The sequence below is a fragment of the Trichoplusia ni genome, chromosome 11, assembly GCF_003590095.1.
Source record: "Trichoplusia ni isolate ovarian cell line Hi5 chromosome 11, tn1, whole genome shotgun sequence".
NCBI lineage: Eukaryota > Metazoa > Arthropoda > Insecta > Lepidoptera > Noctuidae > Trichoplusia > Trichoplusia ni.
Genome location: NC_039488.1, coordinates 1,676,194 through 1,694,002, shown reverse-complemented (window position 1 = coordinate 1,694,002; position 17,809 = coordinate 1,676,194). Strand labels below are relative to the sequence as shown.

General features: G+C 32.5%; 1 protein-coding gene and 1 pseudogene across 1 annotated transcript; one reads left to right on the top strand and one right to left on the bottom strand.

Annotated features, from left to right (window-relative positions):
* The window catches only part of LOC113499046, a 52,114-nt pseudogene that overhangs the window by 11,016 nt on the left and 23,289 nt on the right, over window positions 1-17,809 (top strand).
* Window positions 151-14,598, bottom strand: LOC113499045 (probable G-protein coupled receptor Mth-like 3). The gene is made up of 9 exons (XM_026879377.1): window positions 14,376-14,598; window positions 3,880-4,103; window positions 3,384-3,569; window positions 2,800-2,915; window positions 2,586-2,664; window positions 2,334-2,497; window positions 1,958-2,102; window positions 1,276-1,368; window positions 151-951 (listed from the first exon to the last, which is right to left on the bottom strand). Exons 1-9 carry the CDS (start codon window positions 14,379-14,381, stop codon window positions 744-746), a joined length of 1,221 nt encoding a protein of 406 aa, XP_026735178.1. The 5' UTR covers window positions 14,382-14,598; the 3' UTR covers window positions 151-743.

The following is a 17,809-nucleotide window of genomic DNA, read 5'->3' as shown; positions in this document are numbered from 1 at the left end:
GTGATTACAATTATCGATTAATTGTACGTCTGTTTTGCTGCCACCCCCTACCGAATGAGGGCAACTTTACTGTTATAAACAAAACAAATTTCATTAAAATATATTTATTAGTATTATATACCAACATGCATTTGTAGAAAAACAAAATAATGATCTATAGGAACTTATTATTATTAAAATCTTAATTATTAATATTCTTATGTAGTATTTACATCGAGTAAATTCTAGTACATTGTTTAAAAATATAACATTAATAATTGAGTTTCTTTACAATACACTTTTGCTATGGCACATAACTATTGGTACTAAAAGTACCCACTACGAGAATGTAAATCAGATCTTCATAATGGAGTACTTGCAATACAGCAGGTTTTACATTATTACATTAAAAGAGATTTCTTTGTAATTGAAAAGTACAAAATTTTCACAATTTCAAATTATTAAAATCTAGATATACATATTAATTAACTTAACTTATTTAAATACAATAAAAATAGAATGAAAATAAAAGAAATGCTACTTGATTACATAGAACTGGGAAGAATTCGTAATAAAAATATGAATGGAATCATTTTCTTCGAACACACATGTCTTTTACGTAGAAAGAAAAACTTTACACTGCAATAAAAATATAAAATATTTTCTTAATAGTTTGAATTGGCTGTATGATCCTATTTGACTAGTTATCAATAAATTAACCTCTTTACGTATGTAACATAGAATATAAAATTATGGAACCTTTTTTAATTTAATCTGACCTCCACGGTGTCATCAGCTAATATGTGCTGGTCATCGGAATCGTCGTGAGGACTTAGTTTCTCGGCGAGAGGACGACTGCACCAAGTACAGATGTTCTCACTAGCTATTCCCCGCATTGCACGCCTTCTTAGGATCACGAGAAGCAGGAATATGATCACTCCTTGGAGACAGTTGAATGTGTCCATGATTTTCCTGGAAATTAAAAAAAGAATGTTACTATTGAACACAGTTTTTAGATTTATTGAAAAGTATGTCAGTCAGTGTGTATAACTTAATCACAGTTTTTTTTTATTTTGTGTGATAGCTAGGCCATAAATGTGACGGAAGATACGTCCATTCTGGCCATCGAAAACTGTAAATACACTCTGGTAGATCGATCGGGTTGCAATTCGTATATTCTTATTATCAACCTCAGAGCTAATGTCCATTACGATATTACTAAAAGAAAATGTAGACACATCATTTGTAGCAATTGTAGCCCATGCTGCAAAATGCAAATGATGAATATGCTCTTACCAAACAATGTGAGCTTCACCATGCGCGAAACTGGCGATTTCGAAGATCCATGACATGCCCATCACCAGGAACAGTTTCAGTGACAGCAGAAACCTGACAATTAAGATAGAAACGTATTATTTAATAATTTATTTTTCTTTAACTAGGAAGACATTTGCCCAGTTCTGGTATTTGAACATGGTCTTGTTTATAGTCTATAATTAAACTGGACTATCTAGTTTTAGTATGTTATTAATAGTTATATTGCGTATCATCAATATACCAAACTGGTTATTGGGCTAAACTTTAACACTAAACATGGCTGATGGAAATCAGGTTGAGTGTTAACAATCATATTTTAATTGCAAATCATGTTATTATTTCCTTGTTTTAAGCATAATTTCGTATCGTTCTGTGATGATTTTGATCGCAATGATCCATTCATTTATTGAAAAAGTCCGTATTTCGGAAGACACATTAATTTATCTTTGATAGTCGTAACGGGTAGTTAGAAGCTAGATATTCTTAAAACCAGTGTTAGTAAAGGGTATCGTGTTGCCCAGGTAACTAGGTTGATTAGATCAGATAGGCAGTCGCTCCATGTAAACCGCTGGCTCTAAGATGGATATGGATAGGATAGAGCTGGGAAAAGGCTAGGCTGAATGGCTGATGGTGATTTGATCAAGCCATAAATTATACTTACTTGTGTTTAAGGAAGTTCAAAGTGTTGACTTCGTATTTCCTGGTGTGTCGCAGTAAAGTAAACGAGGATAGAGCAAAGAGGATCACGTTAGCCGTAATGAGAACTGCGATCGGGCCGTAGAAGAAGATCCAAGTTTCGGTACGACCTGAAGCAAAAGGGAGAAATTAGTAGTACTCATAGACTCCTAGTTTATGAAGTGTTATTTTTAAACAAGCAGCTTAGGACTTGTGACTATGGAAATGTCGGGATCGCAGAAAAAAGGACTTTTTGGAGGCTTAAGATTTCCCTACGCCAAATTTTATTAAAATTGGCTAAAGCTTTGAAGCGTGTAAGGGTAGCCTGCCGACAGTTAATAATATTTTTTGCATCGATGTACCATTGAACCAGCAACTGTTGTTTCCAAAACCTGGCTTCCAGTGGTCTCCTTCAGCGAAGTTTGTGATAAGGGTGACGGTTAAGAATAAAATCGTGCAACCCCACGCGTAGCAACTATAGTAGAAATATTGTTTTCTCTCAGTCTTTTTCAAATAAGTGGCGTCTCTGAAAACAAAGAACAAAACGTTATAAATGGACTTTATATACGAATGTGTGTAAAACAGGTGAGAATAAATAAAATATTTGAACTTACAATACTGTACGGTATACGTTGATGCAAATAACATTCATCCAAAAGAAAGTTGCCATCATCCAAGTGTAAACGAGGAATCCTGTAAAAACAATACACCTTAGAACCTTCCAAAAAAGCATAGAATCTTGCCATTCAAGTTGATGCTTTCAATTGTGTAAATATAAAGCACATTTTAGGATATCAAGTCAACTTATAGAATATGATAATATTTTACCTGTAATAGTACATATCTGGCCTCTGAAGCCAGGGCTGAGCTGCAGCACTCCAAGTGACAGGAATCCCAAAGCCATGCTGATGCACATACACATGTAACATAATCCTTGTAAATCCCTGAAACATAAAAATCGTTTATTATAGAAAATAATATTAAAATATTTACTTAGCACCACAAGAGCTGCAGGATATGGTATAGTATAGATGTATTGATAGGTCAAGGTACCATTGCCATCCAATATCTATAAATTCCACGCAAAATTTATACAGAATGAAAAAAGCCACCTAAAAAAATATATAGGAAAAGACACCATCTTTTCTATAGTAAAACTTTTTTGTCATTGTGGTTTATAATACGTTACTACAGAGTTTTTAGGATAGGTTGTGGTCGAAAAATAATTGGCAGCGATGATGATGCAAAATTTTGTCGATTAAAATTATCCGACAAAAAAAACAAGGAAAAACAACTCCCAAATGTCAATGCTATTTTTCCAGCAAAATTGTAAACCAGTTTTTGATTGTTCTCCATTTCGAGTAGGTACTAGTACTGTAGTTACCGGTTATATATTTGTCCAATTGACCTACCTTAATTGGGGTAGGTACGTGTAAACAGCGATGGTGGCAACAAGGAAGAAAACAGATATGAGTGTCAAAATCCCACTGGTTTCTATATCATTTGTTTTGGAGATCTCCTCGAAACACACCACGGCCACGGGTACCATGCCGAGCGAAGGATCACTGTTATTCCGGTACATTTCAGCCACACAATACCTGGAAAATGTATTATTTGAATATAGGCAACTGTTTCAATTCAAGCTAAGAACGTACTGAGTTCAGCAAACATTGAAGTGTCGCAAGCTAGTTGCAATAAAATGCTTAACAGATATGCGTTGCATCTGAATATTTGCACTAAGATAAAAGTTGTACTTTATCCATCTATTCATAATAAGGAATTTGACACACAGGAAACGATTCCTCATAAAACATTCCTTATATCCAGAGTGAGATTTCTATCCACTCTTGTATAATGTGGATGTTGGAATCAGATTTTGAGTAAGACATTCTAAGGTTTAGTCCTTACTGGTTTGGATCTTCAACGAATACGAAGCTGGGTGAATCCTGTGTGGAAACCTTGGTGCCCTGCAGAATGATGTCCCGAAGTACCATTCGGCCATGCGTACAATTTAGTTTCGTCATCCTCTCAGTCCCGCAGAACCCTTTCGGCAGTAATGTCGCGTTGTTTGGACAGCATGGTTGCACCGACAACACCGCACTACAACCGGCCAGTACTAAGAATAGAATCGCCTGTGAATTGAAAAAAGTCATCATAATTTTGCTCCCTACAAATGAGTTTGGTTGACAAAGATGGTCCTTTTTAAACGAATTCTATAAAAGGACGTTATAAGATATGCGAAGATTCTCTTATTAATTTTCATGCGATACCATAAAAATAGATTCGGATTTAATAAAAATTAAAAAAATATATGTAATAATTATATCAACACATAAAACTGATATAAACTTTTGTCATGACAAATTAATATCACCAGTTTTTGTGTCATCGTTTTTTGTAGTCTTTACAAAAAACGTACACTAACCCGAATCAGAGTATATTATCGTTTTTTATCGTTGAACTATGAACTTTTACAATCAAGACAAAATAACTAGCGATTTAAATTTGTAAGTGAACATGTTTTACATGTTTACGTTGAATGATGAATTTGTTCTAATTTTCCCTAATCTTCAGACAAAAAATGTTTACACTTGTTGTGTTTATTTCGATTGTCTTAAGTAATTTATGTATACTTCTACACTAATAAGGCTAAAAGTCTACCTTTTTCTTTGTGACGAATATGCTCTTAAATAGCTACTGAACCAATTGAAAACCGACTGAAAAAACATTTTATTAATATAAAGACTACAAGATATACAAGAAATACATTCTTTGCAAAGATCATAGGCAGAGCAGCAATCAAGCAAGTTACAAAATCGGTGAGAAATTAACAACGGTTACTTATGTAAAAATCATGTGTTACGAATTTGTTCCTCTTATTTATGATTATCTTTTAAAGTTGACGTACTCTATAACGATTCTAAGTTCTAAAATAACACTTATTTTCAAAGGTATGATCTATATTATGGAGTTTAGCCCAACAACGCGGACCAAGTCGCAGGCAATCGCTAGACGCTACTAAATTGCATACGAGTTACAATTGTATAATTTATTTGATAAAGACATGCGTAAACAACTCGTCGGTATTTCTAATGCAACGATTATGTTGTGTCTGTACCAAGATATCAATAACAGATCTATTTTCATAACTAGATATGGGTAATGTGGAGCAAACATCTTATAATACCTAGGTACAGTGCGCTTGGATAATGTTCGGACTAGATGATTTTGAGCTTGAAATAGCTGTCATTTGATTCCGTAAAAATGTCATCAAGTTTATCTCAGTAGTTTTTTATTTCCAGCCTGTTATGTGTTTTTGTTTTTAAAACAATATTATTATAGTCTTACGAATGCATCGTAACATGAACAAGATAACGGTCTCATATTTGACATCGAGGGACAATGACTGCTCACTCCGGAGTTGTCTCGGACAACGCTGACAGTTTATTAACCCTATCTTAATAATATCGTCACGCGTTCTATGAATACTATTGTTTATTTAAAATATTATTGACGAAAAACCTTGTTTGTTGTTGACCTTCATCGGAAACGTCATTAAATTTAAAAACAATTGAGAGACTTGCTAAGAAATATAATTTTCTTCTCGTCTTTTGTTTCTGGATGTTTATGACATTATACATGATAATTATATAATAACGGCACTTTAAATCGTATACAAACAAACGCACAGACGTGTTATATGAGTAAACAGTGCATCAGTCACAGGTATTAATTGGTAGCCCCGTGAACTTGTGATAGATCACTGCCATGTTTGAATCGATTTAAAGAAATAGGTCGATTGACAATCAGTGAGCCGTAATGATATGTAAGGAGGGTAATTCAGTTAGCGTTTGAGGCTAAGGTCATAATCACGCCTACGTTTGAACCTATATGTGTATCAGCGGGAACAGACCCTGTACTTAGTACTTTTTATTATTGACTTATTGTTACTAAGTACAGTTTCAAAGAATCCCGGAAGATTTTTTTCTTGGCGTAAATAGCTTAATGACTTCAAGTTTCGTTTTGGCAAGTGATAATCACTTTGCTAAAAAAAAGAAATCGAAGTCGTAAGTGCTTTCCAGGATTCGCAAGAACTTCTAAATGCTTTCTAGTACTCGCACTTACGATCCTTTTCTTGGCAGTCATACCACTAGGATACGTGTAGCTAAAAAGTACAACTTAGTACTCAATTTTTTATTCATACAGGCCTTAATTTAGCTGGTATTTAATAAAATCAAGATATTGATGGTTCTCCTATATCGCTATATCGGCTTTTATTTTAAAATATGTTGAACAAAATAATTTGGTAAGACCTAAAACGGTCTTCATTATTGTGTTGTTGCAACGACTAATCAGTATATTCAAACCTAACTTAAACACTACACTAGAACAATTTAAATACAATGGGAGATAATGATGTTTTTTAGGCGTATACGAATGTATTTTAAACGTCCGATAAATCATTGAAAGCTGAACTACGCATATTACTGAGTGCTTGACAATACATTAGGTAATCAAATCAATCATTTACACCTATGAATGTTCGGTAATTATGATAATATAATATATATGCTATCACTCAATATGAACAACAGGTATCTGGTAGATATATACAGGTAACATTTTGGTACCAAATAGTGCGCATACACGACTATATCTGTGATGATGTTGATGATAATTTTATACATACAGTGGATGTTTTATGGAGATGTTATATAGCTTAGATATATTTTAATTGTATTTATAATTTTTTCTTATTTTTAATCGCCTCAATTTATTTAATCCTTCTGTCGCGGGAAAATTCGCAAACCATCAAGCCACATTCACGAAGACGCTCAGACTCAGGACAATCATTCGTGGACACAAATGTTTGTCCTACGCGTTGACTTTATTGAGTATAATGTGGTGACCTCAGCCACTCGGTTGTCCGTGCAGTCAAAAAAGTATAAATAACATCGAAAGAAAAAATTGAGAGAATATCATCTGAACAAAATGTCTAAGGGAAGTCCAAAATTTTGGAATTGCCAATCACTTTCTTAAAGAAACTTGCGCAATTAGGCACATTCGTGGTATTTACAATTTGTCCGTCATCAAACACGTGATATATGTAAACAAGGTCCAACGAACGAGTTATCAGAACTTGGAGATGACAAATTGTGGAAAATGAGAAACAATTCCATGAATCCTATGTTTTACGTATGTTTGTCGATCGCGGGGAAGTACCTGTAGGTATCGTTTCCCATGACCGTGTAAGATCGATCTATTCAATTCATAGTGCCAATAAAATGCTAATGAAAAATGTGTAAATATTTACTATTCATTCAGTTTGATTATATCGTTAATTAGAATATTTAGTCACTGGTCAGCCGGTAAAAAGTGTTTGGATTTGTCTGCTATTTATATATTGGGTTTATTTTCTAGTTAAAATTTTATAAGGGCTTTGCTTCACTATCTTTACAACTTCTATGGTTTTGAAGACTTTTTTGATTCGTACTCAATGGGCCTGGCCCTCTAAACTTTAGTCTGTTTCTGTTACCGGGCTGTATCTCATAAACCATGAAAGTTTGACTGCTGAAAACTGTCTTATATTACAAAAAATATTAAAAAACAATAGACACAATACTTAAGGGCTCCCGTGTAACAAACATGTTTTATTTGCTTGGCTACACCATAGATGGATACCTTGGATATTTCCTTGCTGGACATAAACCTTTTAGGAACAAAACCTTTTGGTCAAGGCGCTTATAAATACAAACTGTTCACATTTGATATGTTTAAAAAAGTTATTGTAAATTATCATATTAAAATAGAAATGATTGTCTTAAGTAACTCATTATCATCGATGTGATATTTAATAACGTACAAGAGTATTGCACTTATTGACTTTAAAACATGAACTCATTTTGAACTCAGATAAAAATACATAATATTTATTTTTGATGTAACATTCATTTTATGTGTTGTCGTAATCTTTGAAGTTTCGTTTTGATACGGGCTAATATCGTAATTATTTTTTTGAAAGATATTTCATAATGTTTATTGGTTATTAGTAATACATAGCAAAGTATGTAAATATCACACTTAATGTTAATTTTAACACAGCCTAGGTAGTTTAGCTGTTCTTTATTTAGGTTAATATGTAGGTCTTCTTTTTAAAGTAGGTTAAGAAGGAGGATATTCTAATTTTGGGTATTTTTTTTTCTTGTATAGGGTGTGACCTTATAAAGGGACTTCACACACTAATTCAGCTTATGCCCATATAAAACAATGTTTTTGCGTGGAAAAGTGTACGCACACGAAAAGCTGTACGCATCTAAATAGTCCCTAATGTTGACGAGCCCAGTGTTTTGCTAAACCAATTGCAGCATCATTGGTAACATTATACTAGCTGCAAAAAAGGCATTGTTTTAGTATTTTAGAATCAAAATATTGTCCTAGCGTTTTCAAATATAATTAAAGATAATTTGCAAATTATAGACACATAAAAGCTAATTAGCGCGGCGTGAGGTCACGTGTTATCAATGTGGAAAACAGACGCCTCGGTGTTCACAACGAGTTTCAATAATATCAACTCGATATAATATCACTAATGTTGAACAACAGTATGTTATAACAGATGTTGGTCAAACTCTAAATACCGCTCCTGAATAGTATTCTGAAAGAAAGTATTTCGAAGAGAAAAATATGTTCGCCTGAACAGTTGTTTTACTGCTGACAATAATTGTTAATGGGAAGTAGGTAGATATATCTTTCTTCTTCTTTCTAATATATAAAATTCCCGTGTCACGATGTTAGTTACCGTACTCCTCCGAAACGGTTCGACCGATTTTTATTTTGTTTGTTTTTTTTTTTTTATAATGTGGCATTAAAAATGCATACATTAGGCAAAACAACGTGTGCTGGGTCAGCTAGTATTATATATTTTTTGACTTATCTGTTTTCTTAAAGATTTTCTACTTTTCAATGCCCGGAAACAAAACATCCAAATGTATTTGAAGTATTTAAAGACTTAGTTATAGCACGTCATACATTTATACACGTATTTAGATATTTTGACTTGCGGTAGAATGTCAATACGGATAGGGAGCACGATGGTTATCATGTTGGATAATGTCCAGTTCCCGTAACAAAGCGATGGGGAAAACCAGTATTAGGGTTTTTCTTTATAATAGCATACGAATCCGTTTTCTTCGGGTAATAAAAGAAAACAATAGCATTTCTGCACATTAAAAAAAAACAACAACAATTGTAGTTGTTACAATTGTAGACATAGAAAAAAAATAAACTTCTAAGTTATCGAGCTACGACAGGATTAATGTAACACGCTTGCACCCATGCGTTAAGTTTAATTCGATTAGCACATTGATTAAAAACCTAATTATTACCTATTTTTTTAATCAAAGTAACCACCGTAAGTGTGGCCGCAATAAGTATAATAAATATAATATTATAATATAGAACTAGACTATCACCATACCAAAAGGCATGTAGCGCATTGCTATTTACAATTCGCATTAACAAAATCAAATTACAATCAATGATCCTACAAGTAATTTGAACCCAATGTTCTAGTTATTCAGATTCCCTACGTATGTTGCGGTCAATATTGAAGTCTATAATTACATTATGATAACGTTATCACACCGAAAGAGGAAGTGTGCTCGCTTTCTATCACTCGATGTAATAATGTTGGTGACCAATTGACCATGCGTGTGACGTCATTGTTGCTCAAGCGATTTTGACTTTATAAGTATACACCCAGCTTCAATATTCCCCTGCGTCAAGTCACGATTGAAGATTCCTGTATGAATTCGTCGATACATAAGTATTAGTAAATAATAAGATGTTCTAATCACTTGCAAATGTCGTTTTTTCAATTGACATTCATCCTTATAAAAACAGTGACTCGCTGTAAAGAATTTGATCCTTGCGTCAACATTCAAGTCACATTCTAAGCCGCCCAGATTAAAAACACCAATTCGTGGATCACACAAATACTAGTACTACGCTGGGATCGATCCCGCGACTCGCCACTGAGACTGATTTACCGGACTAAGAGTTAGCAAATGTTATTCCAATTGCTTGCGCAACGATCTACATCACTTATCTCGGAATACTAAGAGATAGCAAAAATACGTTTGTAATGTCTGTTGGGATCGGATCTGCATCTGATGCATTAAAGAACTCAAAGCAACATACGTTACAGCTGCTTACAGTCAATAGAGAGTACCTAAGCTCAAGCTAATCAATTGGACTTTAAGTGTGATATTTTCCTATGCGTCTACTGTGCGTAGTTCTCGCTAGTGAGTCAGCGTATTTCTATCAATGTGACTGTCAGTTACGCACTAGTGCGTCACTATCAGTTGTTTATTTCCTTAAAACTAGAATCGGAAACACCCCGTTGATAAAATTCTAATTTAAACGGACTTTGGTAATTGAATAAAATTGTAAAATCATAGTAGTATAGAAACAACAAGGTATCTCAATGGAGGAATAAATCTTCTGGCTTTGAAATATAGTTAATCTTATTATGACGTATTCGTAGCTTAACTGAATGATATTTCGTTAAACCGCATGTCTAGAACTAACCTAATAAATAAGATCTCGTGTCACAATGTCCTCCGAAACGGCTAGATTGATTTTTATGAAATTTTAAATGCTTGTTCAGTAGGTCTGAGAATCGGGTACCATCTGTTTTTCACACCCTTAGGAGATCATTTCTAGGCCATCATTTTTTCTTATTCGTTTGTTACGACTTTTCTACAGCAGATAGAGATAGATTAAATAAGAAAGAACGCGGCCTCTTGCAAAAACTGCTAACTGCCAGTCTTTACTAAACTCTATATATTCATATTATTTATAAAAACAACGATTTACTACGATACTAGTACATTTATACACTAGTATATACTTAACTAATACGATATATTCATAACAAATTCCTACCTTACAGATTTAATGAGTTAATGATACGAACATACCTACATGCATACAGCAAATTGTAAATAAAAGAAGTACTTGACGGACAGCTATAGAAACTGGAAACTGTATGTTTGTATGTAGTACACAAATAAACACCACCTCAGCTCATGACCTCGGCGTGGCTTGGTAACCACATCTTTTAATAAAAAAAAGTCGGTATGTAGGCCTATGTGGTATACTTTTGCACATATATCTTACTTTAAAAATATCGCAATTTTGCATCAAAGTTACGATACGAGTTATTAAATGGAGTGGATATATTTTATGTTACACCGCGAATGCAGACTTTTTGTGTTAGTTATGATTACGAAGACCTTTTGAGTAGTGAGAAAGCGGCTTTCAATAAAAATAACAGCCTGCAACACCCAACACCACCTATGTTGCGGAAAGCATAAATCCTCTTTTGAATATTTTTTATGTGCCCTGGATTTCTGTTTGTAATCAGATAAACGTAAAAATATACTACCTAGATAAATAAACTCTTTATAGCTATTAATATATAAGTATAGTCTAGATTAAATGAGAAGTAGACATCAATTTATAAACAAGATGAGTAAACAAACAACATTGTTGTATGAAACATTTTATTTAGTTACAAGAAAATATAAACTATATTGATGTTATTTGTGTATGACGTTATCCTTATATGACTATTTTATTATTATGTACCGCGGTTATATTTTTTAATGATAGTATTTTTCGACCATTTTTATTCGTTGTTAATTTGTTATAAGGCTATTAAGCCTGTTACTACCATCTACTAATATAATAATACCGTCTATTTTGATAATACTACACATCATTAATTGTACCGAAATTGGCTGTTAAAATACATTTTTTTCATATCCGAATCGAATGGTAGTTTACAAAAGATGTACGCGTGAACACGTGACTTGAATGTTTGTAAAACCCCAGCGACACAAGGAATAAAATCCTTTGTGCCCTTAAAAATACAATTTCGGTTATTATTTCTACAGGAAATGCTTATAAATATCATTACAAACTTGGCTAAGAATTTTATTATAGTTATTAGTATTAGTCTAAATGCTTGGAGAACTTAACAGTACAACATAATCAGTTAAAACCTAAGTTTATCAATATAAGTTATCAACATTTAGGGTCAGAGTATAAGCTGTTTATAGAAACGAATGCATTCGAAGTGAATATAATTGAATTATCAGCACGTTTTATTGAAATCTTAAGTACAATGAACAATTGGGCATTCATGTAATTTAATTCGTCCAATTAAACCGACGGCAGTGTCAAGAAGGTCTTACTAAAACAAATTGGTATTATTTGACAATGGAACTTTCACTATCACGAAATATATTTACGTTACTAGCTGATTCCCGCGGCTTCATCCGCGTTGTACCCGATCTCGTGGTTATTTTTATTTCTCACTGTTTAAACCTTCCCTGGACTACTACAAATATTTCAAGATTTAACTTACCCAAATCTGTTCAGCCATTCTCGAGTTTTAGCGAGACTAACTAACAACAATTCATTTTTGTATAGATTAATTTTGTCCACGAATTTAAAGGCCTAAAGTCGTTGAAGGCAATATTATTGCTTTGAAACAGTGTTTGAGGAATACCCTGCTTGATGTAGAGCAGTCCAAGAATGCAAAAACGTTTTTAAGAGATTTAGCTAAATATTTGCTTAAGATAGAAAAAACGATCGATTGATTTATCACTGTCAAAAATAGTTTAAACACGCAGTTGCCCTCGGACCTCCGCGGATCTCACATTAAATCAAGATAAAAACTATGCTATGTTCATCCTGGGTCCCGATTCTGCTATTTACAATGGCCAATGAATGAAAAGCAATTGAAAAAAATAGAAACAATTCCTATTATCTTAAGCATTTTGCTTAGACTAACGAATAGTGCCAATTTCCATTCATTCATCGGCCATTGTAAATAGCAGAATTGGGGCCCTGGTTATATACTACATGTATACCAAGTTTCGTCTAAATCCGTTCAGTGGTTTTTGCGTCAAAGAGAATCAAACAACCATACATAGAAACGATTGCGTTTATAATATTAGTATCATTAGTAGCCTAGTAAGAAATGTAAGTAGAAAGAATATGATAAGATTGTTTTAAATTACTATTGTTTATGTATCCATGTATGTGTGACATACCTTAGATATTACACGCGCATAATGGTACATGAGTAAAATGTGGGTGTAGATAAAATCATCATGTTTCATTCAGAGATAAAACTTGTAATTCAATTAATGCTGGATAGAAACTGAAACATATCTACTATCAAATTGCCGGTTTATTTTTAATCAGTTTTTGTTTTTATTACTGTATGTTATATTAAACGGAGAAACACCTATTTTTATGATATAATGATATCATAAAAATAGGTTTTTACTGTCACTATAAAAAAGGTTTAAACCACTAATAGTGAGTTTTCGACCAAACTCTAGAGTTTCAAACCGAGCAAAGGTTTTGCAAAGAGAGCAATCAGACAAACATTCATTTGCAAGTATGGATCGAGAACGATATGTAAAACAATTTTCAATTGACAGCTGACGTATAAAGGTCATATACCTACAGAATTTAATTATTTTCATAAATAAAGACATACTTTTATATTTTTCTTTCGAGTCACGATTGTTTGGTTCGCACAGGGCAAGTTATTTTTGTTACAAGTACCGACTTATATTTAGTTTTACAAGTGCATCGCCTTTGAGTTTCTTGCGTGCATCTACTAATTGCGCTCTTATTAATAATATTCAATTTATTTTATTTAAGGATTTGTTTATATGTTTTTGAATATCTACTTATCTACGTGTAAATATGTACTCAGCGTTGATGACAGATAAAAGTTCATCAGACAGGTACCCTACTTCAAATAAAGAGTTAAACTTTTAAAAAATGTTTATTACTTATATTTTAGTTTTGTATAAATACGCGTTTAAACTAGCATACATGTTCTGGTACTAATTAGACATATCTACAGTTCGCAAATACGAAAATGTTTCTAATAATGTACTTATTATTTTTATTTTAAATTAAATGTGGGTAGAAAGAGTAGATATGCAATCAATTATAGCTTTATTTACTTAAAAATGCAAGTTGGATAACAATTAATATGTAATTGTATATTTTTCACGAATGTACGAAAACTTCGCGACGAAGTTTACTACGATTTAATTTAACACGGGGTTTTCACTATCTAAGTTTAGATTTAAGATCATAGTTAAAAGGAAACATATTTTTAAACTACATATTTGAATATTGAAGACGTACAAAACAAAACCGCAAACGAATAAACTTAAATGTGCGAAACGACAACTTCACAATTCAAATGAAAATCCACCTCCATGTAAAATTATGAGACAACGAACTGTTTTTAAAAATCACTGCTTTTATAAAATAAAACATAATAATAAGGCCTACAGTCCACTCACCTTCATATTACTATTTTCCTTATATTAATATTAATATGATTTATATCACTCTCACTGCATACACTTGTTTCTCCTGCCCGCGTGCGATTGCCAAGTGACTTGTGTTAATTGCTATCTTGTCCCGACCACTCGTAATCGGTACTCGATTTAAAATATTCCTTTTTTATAATCGATATTTTATGCGCACTCGATGGACGACACTATAGTATTAAGAATGAGATAGAACTGTTGAACTCGGTAATTAGTCACCGAGTTTTGTTTTGTTTCAATAGTCTTCTTATAGATTTCGTTTTATCGATAACGTTCGTAAACAGCGTATCACTATATCAGCGATTTTGACCAGTTTAACTTGTTATGCAAAGTTTGTCTATAAATAAACGTTTTGTATTTTTTAATGAAATTTTGTATACATATTGGGTAGGTCTGAGAATAGAACGACATCTATTTTTCATACCCCTAAGTGATAAGGGTTGCTCACACTAAAAAAAAATATATATTTTATGGAGGATTTTTTTTTGTTTTTATGTTTTTTATAATGTGGCATTAAAATACATACAACTAGAAATAATTTATTAGGCAAAACAACGTTTGACGGGTCAGCTAGTAAAATAATAATTACAACCTTTATCCCAGCGATGCTTGAACAATAGACTGTTAATTGTGAAGAGTTTTATGTCCAATTTCAAAAGACAAGGAAATAATATATGAATAATAAATTAATAAGAAAGTTATTGCTAAGTGCCATTATCATTACGTAATACATTTAATGAAAATTAAAACAATTTCGATATAAATAAATAAGACGATAGAAACATAGACGACTCGGTCCTTCGCTTTCGCCGTTTGTTGTGGACAGACCACGGAATGACCGCGCGGCATCATTTTACTTTTTTCTTGCCTAATATTTCCCTCGTTAAAATACGAGGAGGTTTAATATATATAAATACCTACATATAAGATATGTAGCTTCTCAACAGTAAAATATTTTTTCAAATCGTTCAAGTAGTTTCGAAGCCTATTCGTGTCAAACAAACAATCAAAGCTTTCCTCTTTACAATATTAGTATAGATGTATACAAATCTAGGCAGAATTGTTTACTCACCTTCCTCAATACAGAAATCTACAATGTAGGTTAGTTAATCTATAACATCTTTTACAAATACTTTTATCATTTCAAATATAAATTTGTTTGTAATTTCTGTATAAACTGTCCTTGTTTCAAGCAAATAAGGTTTTACGACAAAGACTTGGTACAGGAAAGCGACTTGTGAAGTTTGTAGGTGAAAAGTCCGTTCTAGCACGTTTTTTGGCGCAATGACCATTTTATAGTTCAATGCACTACCTTCTATCCAAAATAAAATTATCACAAGAAAACACGTCTCAGACGTACTGAAGCGCCTTGATAAAAGTTCATAGTTGTCCTCTTTGAATTTTCTTATACCTTTCTCGTTAGGCGTTACACGATTATATGGTCAGGGTTGCGCATATATGAGCAGTTCCTAAATTATTTAAATACTAATTTATTATGTACTCACTACTTTAGCATGACATTTTGCTGGAAACCATGTCTGATACTGAAATTTTGCTCTGCTTTTTTGAAAGAGTCAGTATCGCTTAAAATGTTCGTTTTACGTGCCAGAATTGCTTACAAAATCTTTAGAAATGAACCTTCAAGGATGAGCCCTACTTATATGTATGTGTATTGATATTAGAGCCTGATTGGAATCTGTATATTTTTAAACCTATTCTTATTTTGAGGTGTCTGTGAAATAAACTTTAGCAATAATGAGGCAGAAAAAGAAAAAAGTTTATTATTATGTAAGGCGCTTGGCAATTTGACATGTCATCTTAAAAGTAAAGGGTTCCCGTAATCTTAGAATTTTTCTGACTCTTCGTATCGGAGTTATTAAATTATTTGTTACAATATTTTCTTAGAATTTTGTTTGAAGTACGCTAAACAACAAACAACATCTTCATCTAATCATGTAGCTACGATTTTCCGACTACGGAAATCTCATAGATAATGTTATCAATTTTCTCACGATTTTCGATAGCATAATGTAGATACGTATATTCATGCTGCGTCATATTTATCATATATCATTCATTGATCATTGTATTATAAATAATGTGATTCACAATACCGACTATTTGAAATACTGCAATAGTAGACGATGTTATGAAAACTTTACGTGTGCAGAAATAACTAATGAATCATGTTTGTTCTAAAATTAAAAAAGGGGTGATACGATACTAAAGTAAGACTTAGATAACAATGCTTAAAACAAATCAATGTAATTACCCTAAGTAGGTACCCTTTGCTGCATTAAAACTAGATACCTACTAGCAACGTATCATTTTGCGTGAGTGATTACGTTCTTCTGAATTACCTTAAATGATGTATAATCATTTAATATGCTCGAGGGCGCTAAATAAATAATTAATTATTTCTTCGATTGATGGCTCCTAGGCCAGTCTGTAGACAAGTTACAATTTTACAAGCGTTGGCGATCATGTCTTAGAATGCCTTTTCTTCCTTTGAAATTCAATTAAGTAATACCTAGTCAATTTATCAGTATCAGCTCTGAATAGCTGAATAGATATCAAATGTTGCCAGTAGCCGCTAATTTGTGCTCCCATCTAGCGACGAGTGTTGAACTAACTCTATTGTTCTTATTTAGAAACAAAAGATGTCACTAGTGATCTGTCGGCATACCTCCCTAGAAAATACAATTAATAATAATAAAATATGCATTAATATTTATTAAAAAAATAATTTATTTTGATAGTAAGAATTTTGTTAAAAGTAACATCAAGTAACAATTTTTTACATTATAAGTAAACAATTAAAAATACGTTTATTAATAAACATTAAACAGCTTCTTATAAAAAAAAGTTTAATAGGTTTAAAAATACATTAGTTCCTATACGACTACTATTTACACTTCCAAACACTTTCGTCTTATTACAAAATGATGCAGACTATTTATAATACTTATAAGGTTTGAATATCCTATATATAAATTCCCGTGTCACGATGTTAGTTACCGTACTCCTCCGAAACGGTTAGACCAATTTTTATGAAATTTTGTTTACATATTGGGTAGGTCTGAGAATAGAACAACATCTATTTTTCATATCCCTAAGTGTTAAGGGTTGCTCACGCTAAAAAAATAATTTATTTTTTTAATAATGAGGCATTACAAAATACATACAACTAGAATTAATTTATTAGGCAAAACAACGTTTGCTGGGTCAGCTAGTAATAATAAAATTGTCAAAGAAATTGACAAAGTTTTTCACAGTACTGAATTTAATATCGTGAGACCTCTTGTCACTTTCTTTAACTATGAAATATCTTTGAAATCACGTCATTTAAGTACTTATATCAGTAATTTTAGTAAAATAGTCAACGCCAAACTGCACATAATTTC